The sequence below is a fragment of the Aythya fuligula genome, chromosome 2 (assembly GCF_009819795.1).
Source record: "Aythya fuligula isolate bAytFul2 chromosome 2, bAytFul2.pri, whole genome shotgun sequence".
Classification (NCBI taxonomy): Eukaryota; Metazoa; Chordata; class Aves; order Anseriformes; family Anatidae; genus Aythya; species Aythya fuligula.
In genome coordinates this window covers 61598314-61619584 of record NC_045560.1, presented here as the reverse complement: position 1 = coordinate 61619584, position 21271 = coordinate 61598314, and the positions used below count along the sequence as shown (strand labels likewise).

General features: G+C 39.9%; 1 protein-coding gene across 2 annotated transcripts; it reads left to right on the top strand.

The window, feature by feature from the left end:
- The first annotated feature begins 675 nt into the window (after nucleotides 1-675).
- On the top strand, nucleotides 676-7402 carry RP9 (RP9 pre-mRNA splicing factor). 2 transcript variants are annotated; one of them, XM_032183031.1, is made up of 6 exons: nucleotides 676-920; nucleotides 2676-2706; nucleotides 3502-3631; nucleotides 3950-4041; nucleotides 5472-5533; nucleotides 6636-7402. In XM_032183031.1, exons 1-6 carry the CDS (start codon nucleotides 727-729, stop codon nucleotides 6862-6864), a joined length of 738 nt encoding a protein of 245 aa, XP_032038922.1. In that variant the 5' UTR covers nucleotides 676-726; the 3' UTR covers nucleotides 6865-7402. The 2 variants fall into 2 exon arrangements, with proteins under 2 accessions (XP_032038922.1, XP_032038921.1); XM_032183030.1 differs by lacking the exons at nucleotides 2676-2706; nucleotides 3950-4041.
- The last annotated feature ends 13869 nt before the right edge of the window (nucleotides 7403-21271 follow it).

Here is a 21271-nt window from a genome sequence, read left to right as displayed (position 1 = left end):
CGAGGAGGATGAAGTCACAGATCATTTAAGCAAACTTGACATCCACAAATCCGTGGGCCCTGATGGAATGCACCCACAGGTGTTGAGGGAGCTGGCCAATATTATTGACAGGCCACTCTCCATCTTCTTGGAAGAGTCATGGAGAAGACGTTGGTAGCTTTGTAACAGGGCGAGCTCTCTGTATTGGTGCCTGCCACGAACAGGCCCCCCTGGGCCCATGGCCTGCCCTGTAACCAACATTTACACCTGGTGCCATCTCCCCTGGGCACCATCTTCCTTCGGGCACCATCTTCCTCTGGTGCCATCTCCCCTGGGCGCCATGTTCTCCTGGACACCATCTCCCCCCGGTCACCCTTTTTCCTTGGGTCACCATTTTCCTTGACCCCCCTCAGAGTGTAGACAAGGACAGCGCCATTATTTATCATTATTATGATTATTTATTTCCTCCTAGCGGTGCTCTGCGGGCGCAACGCCCCACAGCACGCTGTGTTTAGGCGAAGGCTGCGGGCAGGGCGGGCGGCCACCATCCCGCGCCGCCCCACCTCAGCCCGGCGGCGGGCAGGGGGAACCCGAGCGGGGGCCGTGGCTGCCACCGGAGGAAGTCGGCGGCCGGCAGGGGAAGTGAAACCGAAATGCGCAGCGTGGAGGGTGGGGAGGGAGGGAGAGAGGGACGGAGCGGGGCGGCGCCGCGGCCTCGCAGCGCTCCGCTGCCTTTCGCCCGCGCCTATGTCCCGCAGGGAGAGAAGAGGCCGGGAGGAGGAGGGGGAGGAGGAAGAGGAGGCGAGGGGCAGCCAGGCGCGGCGCAGGAGCCCGCAGGAGCCGGCGGCGAGCGGCGGTGGCAGGAGCCAGGGCCGGCATGAGAGGAAAAGGAAGAAGCAGGAGGCGCAGCAGCTCCAGAAGCTCCAGCACCTGGAGTCCTTGTAAGCAACGGGGAAGGGGAGGCCGCCCCCGGGCTCCCTCCCCTGCCCGGGCTGCCTCTGCTGGGAGCCGGCCCGGCGGGGTTTTGGGGCTCGTTTTGCAGCGCAGGGAGGGTGCCGTGCTTGGTGTCTTTGTGCAAATAGCTGTAAATGTGCTTGTAAATATGCCTCCCCGGCCCCCGCGCCGAAGCACTGGGCTTTTGGGGTACATCCCGGGGCTGTTGGCCACTGCACCCTGTAAGCCCAGCGTTTCCCTGCTTTCATACCGAAAACCTCCTGCCCTCAGCAGTGTCAAGGGACAAAAGCAGGTCATGAGGAGTTATCTTTCCACAGCAGTCGGGTCCACCGTGCTCCCGCTTGCCTAGCTGGGTGACACGCAGGGCCTTGTTCCTACCAAGTGTTAGGTGTCAGGGATGTCAGGAGGACTCCATCGCCACCAGCAGTGGATCCACTCAGGTCACAAAGATTCAAAACGGAGGAGAAGTGTGCAGCCTGTCTGTAGATCTTAACTGGGGATATTCATAATATCTTTCCCAAACATTGCCCTTTTTGCACATAAATAGGTCTGTGTTTCATGTGTTTGCCTGCCCTGCCTAGCCAAAATTTTAGTTCAGGCAGGGCAGTCAGTGTCTCCATTGTCTCTGTGCCTGTCACCAAGGCTACTGGTGTGTTACAGTATTACTGTAGCACTTGCATTGCAGTGACATTTGCAAAGCTGCTTCATGACTTTATACTGGTTTGTTGAGGAAAACTGGGTCTCTTCTTACAAGTGATTCCTAGAAGTCTGGGAGTTGGAGCATAGAATCAGAAGTTGTTCAGCTGGTTTCCACTACAGTGGATTCAAATAAAAAAAAAAAGATAAACCGGTTTGAGAGATGCCTGATGACTCCATCTGTACTCCACAGTGCTATGAAGCACTTAGGCTGTTTTATTGAAAAGGGTTTTAATGTAATAGAAAGATCAGAAGGTTGACTGGAATGTAATTTTTTCTCTCTCAAGTGAAAGTCAAAATTTGTTTGTTATGACAACTAAAACTAATCAGCGCTCAAAAAGTTGTTAAAGATTATCCCATTCTGTTTTGGCATTTAGCTCCTAAGTATGTACATGCACTTTCTCTGTTACTGTGTTCTACAGAGCACCTGCTTGCTATTTGGATTTTAGTGAATTTTGTCTTCTGCAGAAATACCGCAGGAAATCCTGCAGGTGGTACTTCTGTCAGTAACATTACATCCTTACGTTTAATATTCAGAAGATGACAAAGTTGTTATTTTACATTATATATGGGTGGCAAAGCTAGAAGTGAGGAACGGTCTGACTTGACATTTTCAGCTGGGTATGTCTGTGATTCAGCAGTGATGGAGTAAAGAAATTTGGATCAGTGAGATCTTGGAGCAGGGTGCTACAGCGAAAGGTGAGAGAATTGTGTGTTTATGGTGGTTCAAGCTGAACTGGGTGTACTGCACCTCCTTGTAAAGCAGGGTGATGAAAATAGCTGTTCCCCCCAAAACATATGAATCTGAAGAATGTTAACAAGAGATGCGTATCTTTATAGGCAAGCATGTGGGTTTGGAAGCACTTTGTCAGCCTGCTTGCACCCAGGTATCCATGTTCAGCTACCATTGGCAATTATTGATTATGTAAAATTTAAGGGAAAATGTGAGGTGAAAGTTTTGACTCTATACTATTGAAATACAGTGTTTTCTCAATTTATTTGTTTATGCAAAGCTACAGAGTAAAAATATTTATATTGCTTTTCAGCTATGAGAAACCTCCCCCAGGACTAATTAAGGTAGGTAAATATACTGCAGTACATTTTTAGTATTACAAGGGATTTTCAGAGACTGTCTTTTAGCCATTTATCTTAAGTGTCTAGGTTACCTATATAAATTACAGAGAGAAGTAAGTAAAGTCCAGAGGACAATTGAGAGCTCCTCAGTTACAAGCCAACCTCTTTGACTTACTAGGTGCAAAGAGAAATGCCCAGAATCAGGTATGTTGATACCAGTTCTTTTGTGATCTCTTAGCGCACAAAATTAATGTAGTATTTAACAGTGTAGACACAGGGAAATCATTTATGGTAAAGCAGACTTTCAGTTTGTGTGACATCTTTTCAGCATTCTTCCCCACTGTTTATGCTCAAAATACTTGTGTAAAAATACTTTCATAATGATCATTGCTATTGCCAAATTGATATAAGCCATAAGCTAGTGCTTTTAACCTAAAAAATGCTGCTTTGTGTTGTAAAGGCTGTTTCTGTTCATTATGCTTTGTTATAATGGAGAGGAAGAAGAAATATCAGCTTATCTGATAATTTTTCGTTACTATTATTTATTGAAATAAATTACTAGAATAAATGGACAGGAGTGGAAGTAATATATCAAGAAAGTGTCTGAACCAGAAAAGTCAAGGGCAAGGGAGAAAGAAGATGACTTAAGGATTTTGGATCATATTTATTTGTTACAGAGAAACCAGGTTCCCTGTTAAATGAAGGCCTGTATGCTTGGAGTATTGATACTTATAAAACTAATAAAAAAAAAAAAAGGAAAAAAAAAAGTGATTTTATTTTCTGTATCTTTTTCTGCAGGAAAATGAAACAAAACCAGAAGACTGCATCCCTGATGTACCAGGCAATGAAAGCGCACGAGAATTCCTGGCCCATGCCCCAACAAAAGGGCTTTGGATGCCTTTGGGAAAAGAAGTCAAAGTTATGCAGTGTAAGGCTGAAAATGTTCCAGATGTCATTGGACCTTCATATAGCCATCTTTTTACTCTGGGGGAGGGCAGGATGTCTGGTGGACAGATGACGAGATCCAGGTAGATTGGCATCATATTGATATAAAAACTACCAGTATCTTGAAGGCTGTGATAGCTTTCTATTATATGGAAGTTAATATATCAACGTAACACTTTTGTATCTCATTTTTTCCTAAAATTGAAAACATTTTCCATAAATAAGTTTTTTTTTTCTTTTTTTTTTTTTCTGTACTCTGATCTGGCTCAGATGCAATTCACTGCTGCTTCTTTTTTTAAAGGTTGGAGGTGTAAGCGTTATGGACACAGAACAGGAGATAAAGAATGCCCATTCTTTATTAAAGGCAATCAGAAATTGGAACAATTTAGAGTAGTGAGTACATATACTATAGTATTATTGCTTGTATTATTTATGTTGATGATAGATAATATTGCAAGTGAAGAAAAGCCTGTCAGATGATGCTCTATTAAGGACTTTTCCGCTGTCTCTAGTATAATATAGATGCTGAAAATCTCCTCATAAAGAAAAAGCTATAGATGTGGTTGGATGTTTGGCTACTTTACAGAAAATCTGCTATTCAAGTGGAAAAAAAATAATATTTATATTTAAATTGGAAATCTTCAAGAACCTATTTCAACCATTATATCCAATCAACTTTAACAGCACAATTTTTTGTGATAAAATGTCAACGTAACAAAAAATGCTTAGTCAAGCTTGAGCTGCCCACATTACAGCTGCTTCAAGCCTTCTGCTCTCATTGTGAACAACCACATCATGAAACCTGATGTCTAGGTCTGTAATCCAGCCATTGTCTAAAATTCAGGTCTCTTGCTACACGAGACTACATTTCAGTTTTGCAGATTCTTTCTGTATGACCTCTTTAACTTTTTCTGTTGCTCTGCATTGTTAAACTATATTTCAGGCTGTCATCACGTTGTATCTTAGGTCTTTCTATCCTTGAAAAATGCAATCTGGACTCATTTAAGTCCAACAGGAACACAACTGCAAAAGGGACTTTTAGCCCATACCCATGACCAGATTGCCTTAATTCTTAATTTTTTCTTAGGCTTCACTGTTGCATCAAACTCTTAGTTTATGTCCAGGCCCCTCATGGTGCATTCCCAACATCTTTCATTTGCTACTGAAATTTTAATTCCCACCTTTGGTCAGCATCTGATACCATTTCTCTGTTGATTTGTGCACTGAATCTTCCAACAGAAATGATCACCTTGTTCTTGCTGAATTCTTTCTTGGCATGAATTTGCCTTAAATATCTGCACAGTTTATTTACTACCTTCCTTCCCAACTATCTTTTTCTGCAATGCTTATTCAATTTAAAAATAACTGATTTAAGAAGCAATAACATTAATGCATAGCATGCAAGGACAGCTCCAACTTCGTTATCCATTTGTCTTATTATTCTTGTTCCTGTATTCCTGTGTGTTTGTATCCAGGTTTTTAAAATGTGCAAGGGCACAAATCTTAGTATTTTAAACCTCAACATTCCTTCTATGTCTAGCTACTGCTGTAGTATGTGTGTGGGGAGCTCTTAGTTAACTGTGACTGGAAAGGGACAGAGGTAATATACCTAAGGAGAGCCCACTCCAGTGATGTAACCAGATAAAATAAAAAATCAGTCCAGATGAATGATATTCAAAGTCTGATAGTATACTTGTGAATTAAGAGCTCATTAAGTGTATTTAATCGTTTTGATAACACAGTGGCTTTTGTTTTCTCTTTTAAAAAAGTCAGTGATATATCATTTGCTTTACTAACACTGGGTTTTGTTTTCCATTTTAAAGGCACATGAAGATCCCATGTATGATATAATAAGGGAAACTAAACGTCATGAAAAAGAAATGAGGTATGTGTCTCTGTAGTAAAATGCATTTTCAGTCTGTTTTTAATCTTGATAACATGATAGCAATTTAGAGTTTGTAGTTGAAACTTTAATGTTACCCTTACCAACTCAGAACACTTTTGATGGCGGTTTCTTTCTGTAAACTGAGATTAATGCATTTCTACTTTCTCAGTAATCACTCAGTGTACTTTCTACCTCTTTAATTCTATTAATTTATGCATCTGTTCCAAAACAAAAATTTAAAGGAGAGTCATTCATTGATGCCATAATATTTGGGTCCCTGGGTCTCATTCGGTTTTAGGTCTAATAAAAAAGTCATTTTTTGCACTGGCTTCACTGAGGTGCTTTTGTATCAAAGTGCTTTCAGTAGACATGAAGGGATGGATTTTAGAAAGCTAGGTCTAGGCACCTGATACTGTTCTTTATGTGAAGTCATTATTCAATGTATAAATCAGGAGACTTTCATGCTTTCTTATTTGAACTGTATCAGTGAGATTATTGAACTGTAGGTAGTGAGTAGATTAGTACTGCTAGTACAGGTATGTTGCACTTTTTTTTTGTTTTTTTTTTTTTTAAAGCAAAATCTTGACAAGGATGTTGAAAACACTAGAATAAGCAAGTAGTCTCTCCCCATTTGCCAGGGATCCATGAAAGCTCACAAGAAGAGTGCCTGTCAAAGACACCTCTAAGTCTGAAATAAAATCTACTCAGCTTCACTGACATCATCTCTATATCAGCAGGGCAATTCTTTTCATAATATTGTAATCCCCATGTGCACCTGTGTAATAGAACTTCCATTGGTGGTCTGGCAATTGCTTTTACCTCTGTTTTGAAAACATAAATTACAAATTAGCCAATATGCTTGTGTGCGATAATCTAGGGGATGGGAAGTCCTTCAGAACAAAACAGATGCTTGTCTCAGAAGGGGTTGTTATCAGTATGAAAATTGTAATGGGAGTTGTAATTCAGCAGAATAGGAAGCATTCCCCAATCCTTTGCATGAAGTTTCCATTTCTCAAGCTAGGAAGAAAACAGATCAGATGAAAGCTAGCATAAATTACTGAGAGAGCTAGAAAGTATTCTCATTCACATTTTTTAAACTCAGGATACAGCAACTGAAACAGCTCTTGGAAGACTCCACCTCAGAGGATAATGACAGCAGTGACGACAGTGATGAGGATGACGAAGATAGTAGCAGCTCCACTTCCTCAGAATGTAGAGATAAACACAAGAAAAGAAAGAGAAAGAAAGAAAAGAAAAAAAAAGAAAAGAAGAAGAAGAAAAAGAGAAAGCATAAGTCATCTAAATCTAATGAGAAGTTAGAAGCTGACTGACAGTAGTCACCTGCTACATGCTCAAGGACCCTTACTTGTGAACTGCAAGGAACGATCCAAAGAACGAGGAAGAAACCACCAGAACGGGCTTTAATAAACTGAGATCATACAGATGGAGACATATAGCAGCCTACACGGCTCTTTCCTACCCCTCTGGAGTGCTGCAGCCAGGAAAGAGAGTGCTGCATTAAACTATACTCAACCATTCGTATCTTTAAACCCTAAAACCCGAGCTAAGGGCCATCCAATGGGGTCAGATTAGGCCTCTGCATTGCTCTGTAACTGCCCACAGAAAGCCATAACTACCAAGGCAGAATTCAGCAGATTACCTATTGAAGTATTTACCATACTATCAGTTAATTACATACAAAGCTTCAGTGCAAGGGGACTGCAGTTTGCACCATACGCAGATCTGCCAGTTCCCTTACAGTCCTTACCATGTTATGTGGTATTTTTTCCTGCATACTGCCTGTGCGCTGAAGTTTACTTACCCTAGCACTGGCAGCTGGGGGAAATAAAGAACACTGCTGAAGGGGAAGAGTTCATCACGGGAATTTAAGACAAAATCACAGTATCAGCAAGAATTGATTTTTTTTTGTAGCAAAATCTCAGTGTGATCAACAATAATAGGTACAGTTCTATAATACCTGAAGTGTTCCCCAAACCAGAGTATTAGGAGCCAGGTGTAATGATATTAGATGTTCAATTTTATTATAAAGAGATAAGTTTAGTTATTTAAAAAAGGGGTGGTTCATGTTGGAAATGAAAAAGATACATTTCTACATACATTTTAGTATCAGTTGTTTTGATACATTTGATTTTTTTCCTTTTAAAAAGGCCTGGGGAAGTAAATTCCAACTTATTTTGTATATTTACTAGAATTATTTCACATAGTATTTTGTGAATCATCCCACAAGAACATAAATGTCTAAGGGTTTCAGTATGGTTTTCAAATACATGCTTGTAAGTTGCAGAACAGCAGCAAAGAACACGTAAGCAGGAAGAAGGGAAAGATATGTACTCTACTTTAAAAAAAACAACAACCTCGGCCAGTCTACAAGGTCACTAATGCTCCAAGGCAAACTTAATTGGAAAGACAGAGATGTCAATACACTGCTTTAGAGTAAGCATCTTTTTGAAAGATCAACAGATAAAGGTATAGCAGTGCAAAGCTGTGACTTGAGGACCTAGAGGTTTATTGGTGCTTTCCAAAAGGGAAAAAAAACAGATTTGCTTTGAAAGGACTAGGTCATATTTGATCTCATTCAGCACTTAGTCTCTGTGCTTGTTATTATATTAAGCAAAGCATAATAAAGCTCTAACATCAGCAGCCATTGACGGTGAAATCAAGGAACCAGAGACACAAATGCATTTTAAGTTGTTTCCCCCTGAGTGCTTTGGAAGACAGGGAAAGCATACATTAAATTTTTTTTTTTTTTTTTTTGATTCTACATTTCTAAGTCACTTAGTTGAAATGTCTTTTTTTTTTTTTTTTTTTGAGTCATTTTGCTCTGGAATAAAACACGGTAGACAATGCCTATTTAGAAAAAAAAGATTCTTTACCTCATCACATTTGAGACTCCACATTTTCAATAAGCCAAAAAAAGGGCAAAAACCTGTTCATTGATAAAGCAGTTGAATGGTGTGCAACTTAAATATCACTATCTCCTAGTGACCTTATGAAGAACAGTAGCTTTTGGTGAAACTACTTAATAGTTTCTTATTCCCAGAGCTCAAATGTTTTGGAGTTCTTTTATCCTCTAGTATTATTTACTACATCTCTCCAGTGTGATATACTGATGACTCCTGCTAGTTAATGATTATGCTGATACAGAGAATTAATTGAAAGCTCCTGGTTCCTTAACCAGAAAGAAAACTGAACAGCTGAAATAGCATGCACAGACCTACATGTGATGCTAAGGAAATCCATACATTTATAGCACTGGTAATTGCTGGACAGATGCTGGAGGCTGCACTGTGTAAAGGCTTACTCTGATGCGTTCTAGAGAATCCTCACTCACGTTTGAATAGAGCAGAGTAACATAAAAGTCTCTTCAGTTACATTAGCTTTTGTCATCTAAGATGCTTCTAAAACCTAGTTCAATTAAACTAATTCAGCTTCCATTCCCAAGCAGAGGGATGACAGGCTAAAGGGGTCTCTCACCTTGGTCTGTTCAACAGGATTTTACCTACTAGGTATTTGAACAATCTATTTGAACAATCAAGAAAAATAATGCAAGACAACCCTTCTTTAGCACATATTAAGTGCAATTTAAAGGTTTGAGATACCAAATCAGTGTTCTGCAGACTTAGCATCTGTTTAACCTAGTATCTTCCTCCACTCATGGTCAATAGCAGATGCTTAAGCAACATAGCAGGGCAAACAGGACTGGTATTTATTTCACACACACAAAAAAAGCCTCTATTGCTTGTAGCATGGGTACTTTCAATCATAAACTATATTTTATTTAGTAGCCTAGTTTCTTTTACATCCAGACACTTGTTAAAACTGTTTCCTTCAGCAAGAAACCTCTACAGATTAGTTATGCAGGTTAAGTATTAATTCGCAAAGAAACGTTACTTGCTTTTGAGCTGTTCCCTACTAGTTTCATTTCATGCCCTCTAGTTCTTATACTGAAGAATATGTGAATAACTGATTCCTGTTCATTTTCCCCCACATCATTCTCAGTTTTGAAGATCTGGAATATCCCATACCTAAGAATTTTAGTAGGTCTCTACTCAAACTCATAAAAGTAGAGGCAGTTTCAAAGTTAAAAAGTTAGCACAGTCTCAATACTGTAAGCTTTCTAATAGCAGTGACTAGCAACCCCAATGAGAATACTGAGAAACATGATTCATTTAACCACTTAACATTTTAAGCTGTGCCAAAGCTAGCATGTAAGAGACTCCAGGTCTTTAAGAAATATGTAGGCTAGAGAGATTCCAACACCCATTTTTATTAATGGAAAGTGATTCTATGCAGAAGCATTCCCAGAAAGCAGAATAGAAAGCTATACTCTTGAAAGACTGATTAGACTTATGTTTTAAATCTTAACCACTCAACTATTTAGTTTGTTCAAAGAGTGAAAGCTCCTGGTGATTGCTTTCTTTGTAGAAATATGTTTCTAGTTGAAGTTTATGCTGAAGTTTCAGTGGTAACAGTAGCATAACTATAATCCCATGAATCTAAACAAAGGTGAAGTGCAGCTACAACATACCTTGCTGGCAATACAGTTGCAACCGACTATTTCCAGCATCTAGGTCTGATTATCTTAATACTCCAAATTCTTAATTTGAGAATGAACTTCAAGAATATACATGTGGGGTTTTTTTGGCCACGAAATAACTTAGGTTTTATAGTCTCAACTGAGATGGCCAATGACACTGAGTCACTCAGGGAATCTGAGGACTTATGTTTGTTTTGTCTGTTTTTTTAAAAACAGTAATTTGTTTTTCCTTGGTATGCTTACAGTTAGCATGCAATGACTATTTTTGCCATTAGTTCTTGCCAGTCTTACATTGTTTTGTTTTAGTAGAGAGACCTGTAATTAATCTTCTTGAACATAAGGCAGAAGACAGGACACTAAGAAGGAATGCTTTATGCCACACATGCTACCAAGTCTAAAATTAAAATACAGAATTGAAGTCTGATAAGCTAACATAACCATGGGCACCACCTGAGCATTACAATCCACCCACTTTGCAACAGAAGTTCTAGGTAGCTGCAAATAATGATTTAGAAATTCTGAGTCACAGTCAGTCTGTCCAACAAAACAGTACGGCAGTTTCAGAGGCCCCTACTGTTTGTCACTGCTTTGCCAAGAAGTAAATAGATTCTTTATCTGTTCCTACAGCAGATGTTGCAGAACACATTTGAAAACTTTAAAGGCAATATGATACTGCCAGCACTGCAGTTACTCATCACTGGGCAATCCAACTTCATAGGGAACAAGAAAAAAAAAAACTGACACGTATGTGCAACTATAACCAAAAGTGAAATCTCACATCACAGGATAGTCACTTGGCTGAACTAGAAGAGCTTGGACTTTAATTGCCAGCCTTTTAAAGTACAGTTCATAGTTTGCAACCTTTCTAAATCATGGCCATCTTACCCACTGGAATATTAAATAGCCATAAGCCAGCTGACTTCAGATGCAGTCTGCAGTCTGCTGAGTGAATAAAAGGTCAAGCAGGAGATACAGTTTTAAGGCTGAAGTACTAGTACTGGCAGAGTAGAGCACACCAAGCTTCAGAAAAACTAATAGCACTTTCAGATCAAACTGCTCTAAACTTTCCCTACTGCTACTCCCTCACATCTTTCTGGGATCTAGCATCACCCAGCCCTAAACTGCTGCTTATACCTGGGTAGAAAACACACTGACTGGTGCAAGACCTGTGAAAGGATGGACTAGCATAACTTTTTGGAGTGCTTCTGAAATATTAGCCACTCCAAAAAAAGACTCACAGAATTGAAGGGATTGGAAGGGACCTCGAAAGATCATCAGGTCCAGCCCCCCTGCCAACACAGGTTCCTGAGAGCAGGCTGCACAGGTAGGCATCCAGATGGGCCTTAAATATCTCCAGAGAAGGAGACTCCACAACCTCCCTGGGCAGCCTGTTCAGTGCTCTGTCACCCTCACCATGAAGTTCTTTTGCATGTTAGTGTGGAACTTCCTATGCTCCATCTTGTGGCCATTGCCTCTTGTCCTGTCCCCACAAACTACTGAAAAGAGGTTGGCCAGATCTCTCTGTCTCCCACACCTCAGGTATTTATACACATTGATGAGATCCCCTCTCAGTCCTCTTTTCTCCAGGCTGAACAGACCCAGGTCTCTCAGCCTTTCTTCATAGGCGAGATGCTCCAGGCCCTGTATCATCTTTGTGGCCCTCTGCTGGATTCTTTCCAGGAGATCCCTGTCTTTTTTTGTACCGGGGAGCCCAGAACTGGACACAATACTCCAGGTGAAAAGAATGCCTTCTACCTGTCAGGTCATGAGTATTTTACTACCAGGCAAAAAGAAGAGTTAAGTCTGTCAGCAGAAGTAACTTAGTATTCAACCCCAAAGGTGGGCTCAAGTTCAGGGACAAGTGTCAGGCCTTACCTAAAAGTTCTCAGCTACAGCTGAGGATTACTCCTATGTTGTCACTTAGCCTTTCACTTGGAGGCTATTCCTCACTCCTCCCACCAGAATAATGTATCCTCTCCAAGAGCTGTAGATTCCTCTGTTAGGTATCTAAGAGAAGTCCTACATTTTTCAGAGCAGGAGTAGTATTAAAAAGCTCCTTGCCTGAAGAAATTCTGTCCCTCCATTTACTCTTTGACATTGATACAAATAGACTTTATGGGCACTGTAAGAGCTAAATATGAGTTTGTATTCCTTATTTTCTTACAATACTTAAGGCAGAGAAAAAAACTACAGTGCTAATACAGATCCTTTCAGTAATAGCTTGAGGTAAAGGTTATAATTACAGTAGCTCTTTAATACGTTCCTACAGGTACTACTAGAAACAATCAAGGGTCAATTGAGTAGGAGAGGGACACACCAGTACTCCTCACCGGGGTGAACCAGTGTCACCTTGTACAGATCAGACTGGTAACAGGCATGCACAGAACTTGAATGTCATCACAGGAGACACTACTTCATCTCTGCAGGTAATTTTAAGGCACAAATCAAGTAAGAGCATGGGGAGAAAAAGCAAAAGGCAAGTCTTATTCACCCATTCTCTCCTCCCCTTTCCCCCTTGTTCATACATTTTCCTCATCTTCTTTACTCACAATGTCACTGGTAATTCCATTTACTAGTAATTATCATTTGGTAATTTTACAAAAATGGCAGTCATGTTTCTTTTCACATGGTGCTACTAACTTTCATAGCTGTGAAAGAAGCCCCGGTGTTTTTGTGCTATGATCAGCCTATTTTGGTTATGAACAGATAGGTCAACAAGAGACCTAGTTTCATTATTTTGGTTCTATAGAGACATTTGTGTAGTAAGGTGCCTTTTTTATTTTTATTTTTTTTTAAATCACAATGGTGTGCCCTATTCCTTGACTTGTTAGGAATGACTCCTGTTTCACCTCTGAAGTCCATCTCTCCAGGTCAGGGCCTCCACAGGGAGCTCATAAGGGTCTCCACAGAGATCCACAGAAAAAGAAGAGAAGCAGGGGGAAGCATCACATCAGCTCAGTGCTTTAGTTTTAGTCCTCCAATCATACCTTTAAAGAGTAAGATCTGAGGATCAAGTCAGTGCTTGACTTGGTATAGCTTTAACTACATTCTTTACACTTCCAAAAAGAAATCCAGCCAAAAATCCAGGTGATGGAAGTGAGTCTTGCAGCTATTTCCACATCATACAGGCAAACTGACTATGCGATGAGATGACAATCCTACAAAGCTTAACAGGGCAGCAATAACTGACATGCACATATCCCTATCAAAAGGTTTTGTTTCCATGTATAGATGGAATACAAGCCTCAAAATGCACTTCTATTAAATTTATTATTTAAACAGTGGATGTTAGTTACAAAAGGTGACAGTTTAGTGTTAAATACTTCATTCCATTTTAATAGCAGCACTGTAAGATGTATGGCAGTTCTTACCCTTCAAGAGTGCACAGCAACTTACAAAATATACAACAGAGTTATGAGTTATGTTTATGCAAACCTCCAATACATTTGCTTCCCCTTCTGCCCCAGTATTTGGGGTTATTTTCTCTTATAGAGGGACCTTCTTGTTCCACGCCCTAAAGAGAAGAAAAGAATTAAGCAACACATACTAAGTAACATAGGTCAATTTACTTCAAAAGGAAGGTTTTCTTTTTCTTTTCTTATTGCAGAAGACATTGCTGATTGAGATTAAGGTTAAAACCATATACTCAAATTCCCAGCAAGGGTATATTCTGCAAAAATGATGCTGAACTGCAAAATACTCCAGTATAACAGATAAGTGTCTCACATCAAGCTTATAAGAACACAGTCATAAGTTGACTGTGGCATAAGTTGAAGACATCCAAGAAGCACCAACTATTGCTGGGACATACGTAAGAGCTAATTTGGGACTACAAAGTTTAAGTGCTCTTTCCAAAAAGTATCAACAACTAAAGGTTAAACATTGATGTTTAAACACACAGACTTCAGAACTGACACCAATTTTGAATAACAGGACACTTCAGTGAAGCTTACTGACACCGCAAATATCATGAATTGTAATCATGTTTAATATTGCGTTTACTTTGAGAAAACAGGGTCTTTAATTAATGTATTCCCCCACTGAATATTCAAGGTAGTTTTACTACACCAAATTGTTCTTTCCCAGAAGAGAATCTGATCCTATAGGTAGCTTCCTGTATGTACTGATCCATTTCAATTTATGTTTCTGGATACTCCCACAAATGCACAAGAGCTTATTTGTTATCAAACGTTTTAACATGATTCACCCTTCCATTATTTTTCCTCATCTTCCTCCAAAATAGCAACAAGTTCCTACTTAAACTTAAGTTCTTAAGAATCATCTAGATGCATTTGTGTTGCATCTAGTTGCATATTTTGGCTGAGACAGGCCTGTAGCTTGAGAAAAGGATATACTGCAAGAAGTGATACAGGACCCAATAGTTAAAAATAGTAAAACACTTGGAAAAGCAACTAGACCAAAGTAGCATTCCTTTTTCCTTAGGATTAAGGAACCCAGCCTGGTCAGTGTTAAAATAGTATTCATAGCTGAGCTGATGTCATGTATGCAATATTAAAAGCAACTGTTGAACATAGTTATTATTTCACAAATAATCCAATATCCTCCCAGTTCACAAACCAACCACTAAGTAATGACCAAATGCTTGCAAGATTCATTTTTGGAGCTTGTAGCCATATACCAACCTTTGCGTACACTGCTTTTAGGAATCTCCCACACTTCCACTTCTTCCATCTCATATGTTGTGTCTTTGCGTTTTAATGGGGGCTTGCCTATTCTTTTCTTCTTGGGTTTAACCATAGGCAGGCACTCTATATAGAGAAACAACACCAGTTGTATCTTGCTAAGTCACGTTAAAGCACATTTAACCTCAGCTTTCCCCACCAGTCACTAGGGCTCCTCTTTCCCCCCCCTCCCTGTACACACTAGTCTGTTCCCCATTTCATTGGCAGATAAAAGTGACATCTGTCAAGCAACAAATCTTGTATGTCTGAAATATTTAATCACTAACCATGATTCAGAACGTTATTTTTTGGGTAACAATTTGGATAGGTATTAATATGCCAGAGAAGAGCCCAGTGAGAGATTGCTAATTCTGCTTTAATTCAACTTAAGGAATCACAACAAACTTAAGAGTAGTAATACTCTTATGTAATTTCTAGTGTAAGTGCTGTTGGAACAACTCTAAGAACTACCCTTGAAGAGCTGAGTTTCTAGAAGCTCTACATAGACCTTAATTGCAAAGGAAAACATTCAACTGGAGGAGAGGAACATCAGAAGTATAGCTTTTTCTTTGTTATAGTAACTTTGACCTGTTCATCTTTTCCTGAACCACACCAGATAGTTTGCACTTACACTTCCTTTAGAGGTAGCAGAACAATTATTGCTCAATACTACTTTTTCCTGAAGATTAACCAACATAGCTATCACACATGACTTCCTCTATATGTTTTACTCACCAAGATTAGGAGTTACTGCTGAGCATGAACTTGAGAAAAGCATTATCAAGGTGAAGAATTAATACTGTGGTTTACAGGAGCAGAAGCTTCCCATAAATAAGGACTTCACCTGGCCACATCATAACATTTAATGATTTCCCACAGTGCCTTGAAAAAAAAAAAAAAGGTTGCTATACTGCACCCTTTCCCATGTATGAGTTTGAGAAGGATATGGAACCTGAGATGTACTGGATTGACAGGCCATTTCTTCAGTATCAGAAAAATGAGATCTGGTTTTATCTTCAAGTCTCACCAAAACAGCAACTTTACAGTGTTTCATATTATATCCTTTTGAATATTCCTTAAAACAAACATCCATAAAATAAGGTGTACCTTGTTCTTTACTCATGGCTTGGGGTGAGAGACTACCATGTATTCGGCCAATAACTTTGGGTTTAGCACCGCTTCTAATCCAAAATTCTTCAGGTGGTATCACCATGCTTTCCCTTAACAGTCTTCCTAATAGAAAAAGTTGATGTAATGTCAGTACTGAGCTTTGCACATGCTAACAATATACTCTGATCCACAAGGCAAAGGATTGGCCAGAATGCAAAGCTAGACTCTCAAAATTAGATTCAGTGGCTGAGAAATAGAAATATAACTTTCTGAAGACCACAAGAATTACAGGATGCTTTTTACAGAATCTAAAGATTTAGTTAAAGCAGCAGTAAACAAGCATTGTTAAAGTGACCTTAAGCTTTCCAAATAAGCAAGTCACCACTGAAGTCAGAAAGAAAAATATATTAGACTAAATCAAGAGAGGTTACTAATGAATTCTCTACTGATCACATTATGATTTTGTATCTTCAAACAGCAGAAAACTACAGCAAATCCCTCTTTTGCCTCAAAAATAATCCTGAAATCTCTGGCTAAGCCAAACCTGAAGCTGTAACATTCTCTGGTTTTCTTACTGGTTCAAGATACAGTTTGCAGTCACAATTGTGTTCTTTACACTTGCAATTTACAAGCACCTTTTCCTCAGCAACTAGCTTACCTCCTAACACTTTATGTAGCATTTGCTTATGTTCAAGCCCTTCTCTTCTTGCCATTGGCCTCTTTCTTCCATGATGCCCGTAGTCACTATATACAGCTTCATCTTGTTTCTCCTTTGGCTTGTAAACTACACCAATGTTTTCACCAAGCCTGCTCCTACTTTTTATTTTCTCCTGAGCAGGCCAGCCAATTAAGTGAGCTGGAATAGCGTTTTTAGGTGGTTTCCAAAGCACCCTCTGGCCAACTTGTCGGTAGAGGTTTCCTTTACTCGCCGTCAAGATTCCATACGGAGCAGCTTCTTGAAAGAAAAATTCTATTTCATCCATGTCATCATCCTCATCATCATCCTCATCCTCTTCATCTTCCTCTTCTCCCTGCACAGAGTATTCTGAGTCTTCCACTTCTGATAAACTCTTAGCAGCTTTTTTCTCAAGAGAACAGATTTTTTTCCGACTAGAAGATCTAGGAAGGGCTCCCAGCCTTTTACCTATACCAGAAAGCTCTTTAATCTTCATAGTTGAGTTTTTGACATCTTGGCCATCCAAACTGTTCATCTGCTCCCTTCCTACCACTTCATCTTCATTGAGGGACCCCCCACTTTTAATTTTCTCTTTCTCCAAGCCCTCTGTACTTTTCTGGAAAGTATACGTGCTTTTCTGAAGCACATAGTCAGGTACAAAATAAGACACCGGGGCATTATCAATGGATGAGCCATCCTCTCTAGAGGACATGTCATCAGAAGAAAGACTGAGTATGCTTTGACGTTTTCTTTGTGGCAAACACATATCATAGTTGTAGTTTGTGTCCATATTATCCAGACAAGCCAGCCAACTGTTAGAGGGAACATACTTCTCCACTGATTCTTCACACCAAACACTTCTATCAGTTTGACTTTCATTGGTTGCACTGTGGCTCAGATTCAGTTTCTTCTGCTGAAAACTCAGGTCGCTCATTACCTCCATACTAGATGGAAGTAGTCCTGCTTGTTGAGTAAGACTGGGCTCCTCCTGAGAAGTTTTCGAGCCTGTGGATCTTTTAGAGCTAGATTTCTTAGTTACTAACACATCCTGTCTTACCACTGGTTGATCTAGGCTAACAGATCTTGCCAGTTCTGCTATTTGCACTGCCATGGCTTCGCCTGGAGGAGATTTTGCCCGCTGACTTGTGGTCACCTGCTTCTCCACATCCAGCTTCACTTCATTATTTTGGACCTCTTTTTCTTGCATGGTTTCAACACCCTGTTTTGAAGAGAGAACAGCTTTTCTCTCATCTAGGTAAGTTCCTGGCACCAATTTCTCCCCTTCATGAGGGCCGTATATCATCCCTTCACATGAGCTAACAGAAAATAAGTCACGCTGCACTATGTTCTCTGGGACTGGTTTACCACTTGACACATCATACAAAGGAATAGTTTCTTTAAAGGACTTCCACAGTTGAATAGCTGGAGACCCATTTCCATATTCTATTCTCACCTCTTCCTTCTCAAAGGCATAGCTTCCAGTAGGAAGATTTCTATACTGTGTAGAGCTGGAAGGACTATTATGAAATTCCCTGTCTACCACAATGGAAGATCCAGATGAATCTTGCTTCTCTGAAGTACTTTCAGTCTCTGTACCTATGCCAGAAGAAACACAGGCCATATTTCCTGCATCACAACCTTTCGTTTCTGTGCGGGTATCTTGATGCTTTTTTTGCTTGTTTTCAGGCTGTCTAGGATCAGTCTGTGTTTCTTTTGTCTCCGTTTTTTTCCCAGGGGTACTGTAGTGTCTAAATCGGGTTGCATGATAAAACATAGGAGAGGGTGAGGGAGTATTAAAATAAGACCTTCTGTTGATTCTTGCATGCACTGGATGCTGTGGAACAAGGAATCCAGGGTACTCATGGAGTGCCACAGAATAAAATGGAAAATATGGATGCCCACTTCGGAAGCCTAGGAAATAGGGATGGAAAAAAAAAGAGTAAAGAAATACCCTTTTTCTGAAATAAATCATTCTGATTAACATTTCCTCTTTGGTTAACAGCTGCTCACATACACAGGGACTACTACGAGATCAGACAGGTTGACAAGTAAGACACTAACCATCAACAAACCTTGTACAGAAACCCAGCTTATCTGGACAGCTACACTTCATATCAGAACTTGATTTTATTCCCTAGAGTATGCACCACTTAGCTTTCTGTATTTATTTTTTCCTACTTCTTTCATCCACTGTACTACAGTATCAATTTTGGTAACACAGCTCTAGATGGAAAATTAATGTAAGTGTACTTAATACACTTTTTTTCAGTTTATATATACATATAACATATGCACAGAGCTCATACACATTAATTCTTACACATACTCTAGAGCTCTGTATCTGCAGGATAATAAATATTATCCTGCATAGCTTCCATTCTCCAGAAACAGACGCTTTCCTGCACACATAAGTCATGATTAACTAACACTTCATAAATCAAATCTTTGACAACTAAAACATCACAATAATTCCACTTCAACTCTCAAACAGCTTGTTAACACACACATTCTTTTCCTCTAATCTAGGAGTGATTTATTAAGCTGAATGATGCCAGATAGCTCTCATATGCCTTACCTAGTGCAGGTATGCAGTATGGATTATATGTATGGCTGAGGTACCATGGATTTGGAAAAGGCTGTTGTGCTGTTGGTTGTGCATAAAAAAAGGGCCTCGCGTGGTTTGTGGAACATGATCCACTTTCTGAAGCAGGAGCAGTATTCATTTTTTTTTTTTTAACACTAAAAAAAGAAAATAAAGTGATCAGGATTAACCACTTCAAAACCTCTAAAGGCTTGATGATTTTTATGATGTCAGAATTCAGCAGACACTTTTCTTCATAGCCTTACTTCTAACCCAGTGAAATCAGGTTCTCTGAAGAAAAATACCATCTACCAAATATAAAACAGGAAAATATTACTATCAAAGTCATTACTGCTAGTGTCAGAGATTTCAGTTACCCTTTGTTAAGTAAGTTTTTATATACAATATGCAATATTACTCCTGCAAGTTAATCTCACACCAAAATGTAAAGCCACCAGACCAGTAACTTTGATGTGGTCTTACATGCATACATACATTCGTGTTAGTAGTTTTTCAACCAGTTAAAAAAACACTAGCTTTTGGTTTATTAGGTTTGAGCAAGAGGGTTCAAGAACACAAATAAATAAGAACAGAGCAATAGAAGACTCCATGCAATTAGATTTACTTCATAAATAGAACATTTCTAGGTGCTACCACTGTATTTGAGATCAGAGTAAGAACTCAATTTATTTAGGGTTTTTACATTAAAATACACTTAACACTAGTAGTTAACATATCCCATGCATAAGCAAAATGATAGGCAACAACAACAAATCCTTGTGCATAAGTCCCCACCCAGAGCCATATGGTGTTCACAGAACAGAGCTCCCATAGTTAAGTATTTCCTTAGTTAATTAATACACTGTTTAGCCTCCACCAACCCATGCAAATAGTATAAGCACAATCACACACAGCTTATAAACAAAGATATAAGAAGTTTGATGGCACAGTTGTAGTGGCTACACAGTCAGAGATACCTACTGAAGTATTCACAGAACTTAAATACTCTGAAGGTAAAGAGAAAAAAAAAAATCTCACCTGTTCCAAGCTCAGGCCCAAAGGAGTTGCAGGAAGCTTTCAGGAACGCTGGAGCCCTCTCCAGTTTCCATTTAGAACTACCAGCCCTGCTCTTGCATGCACCCAAAACCCACAGCCTCCTCTCAGTTAGGCCAAAGCTCCCCAAATGATTTTGGCCTTTAAGGAAGAAAGATGTAAGAGAAAAAAAAAATAGAAATAAGAAAAAAAAAAAAACAAACTACAAAAAGCTAAACTATTTATTCCTCCCCCATTAAAGCCCCTCAAAGCTAAGGTCCATGCTGCTGCTGCTGCTGTTGCTTACAGCCCAGCAAGAAGCTCCTCACCCTGCTCCACTCACCATCTTTATGGGAGGCAGCTGCCACTTGTCCACTCCTTCTTCCACCTGCAGCTCGTTTAACTGAGATGTGGGGGCCCTTTCCCAGCGATACGTGGGAGGGAGAACCAAAACACGAAGATAGGAAGCGCAGTAAGAACCTTATCTTGTGTGAAGAGAGCCAGCAGTCTCATCTTTCGGGTGTTTACATTACAACCCAAAGTCACTCTCATATATCCCCTTTATAATGTTACAAGAGGAAAAAATAGAGGTGTTAAAAGTGTATTACTGATCTCCTTAAGAACTACTGTTAAAGAGGGTTTCGTGGGGAAAAAGTCAGAAAACACATGAAAAAGTTTACATTTGTTTGCAAGGTTTGTCAGCTGCTGAGAGCTGACTAAGGGAGTAGCGATCTGCCCTCCCAGCGCAGCCGAGTAGACTGACAAATACAACATTATTTCTGTGCAATACGGCAATAAGTGGGAAGCATTTATTGCCATATAGAGCGTACTGCACTGTGTATAATAGCACTTTATTAAACGTGTCATTATAATTTGACCCTGTCCTGGCCTTACAGGAGATGGGGATCAGAAGGGCAGCCGTGCAGGTCCCCATCTGTGCATGAGGGAAGTCCCTGCATGTGGCCACTGTGGCAGTGGCCACAGGTCTCCATCCTTGCATGAGGGAACACTATAGACACCAGAGGTCCCCATCTCTTCATGAGGGAGCACTACAGTGACCACGGGTCCCCATCTCTGCGTGAGGCAGCAGCAGAGTGGC

Coding starts and splice junctions, on each gene's coding strand:
- RP9 (XM_032183031.1), top strand. CDS start 727: ATGTCCCGCAGGGAGAGAAGAGGCCGGGAGGAGGAGGGGGAGGAGGAA. Junction 2,707..3,501: donor CTCCCCCAGGACTAATTAAG/GTAGGTAAATAT, acceptor CTTTTTCTGCAG/GAAAATGAAACAAAACCAGA. Junction 3,632..3,949: donor AGAAGTCAAAGTTATGCAGT/GTAAGGCTGAAA, acceptor CTTTTTTTAAAG/GTTGGAGGTGTAAGCGTTAT.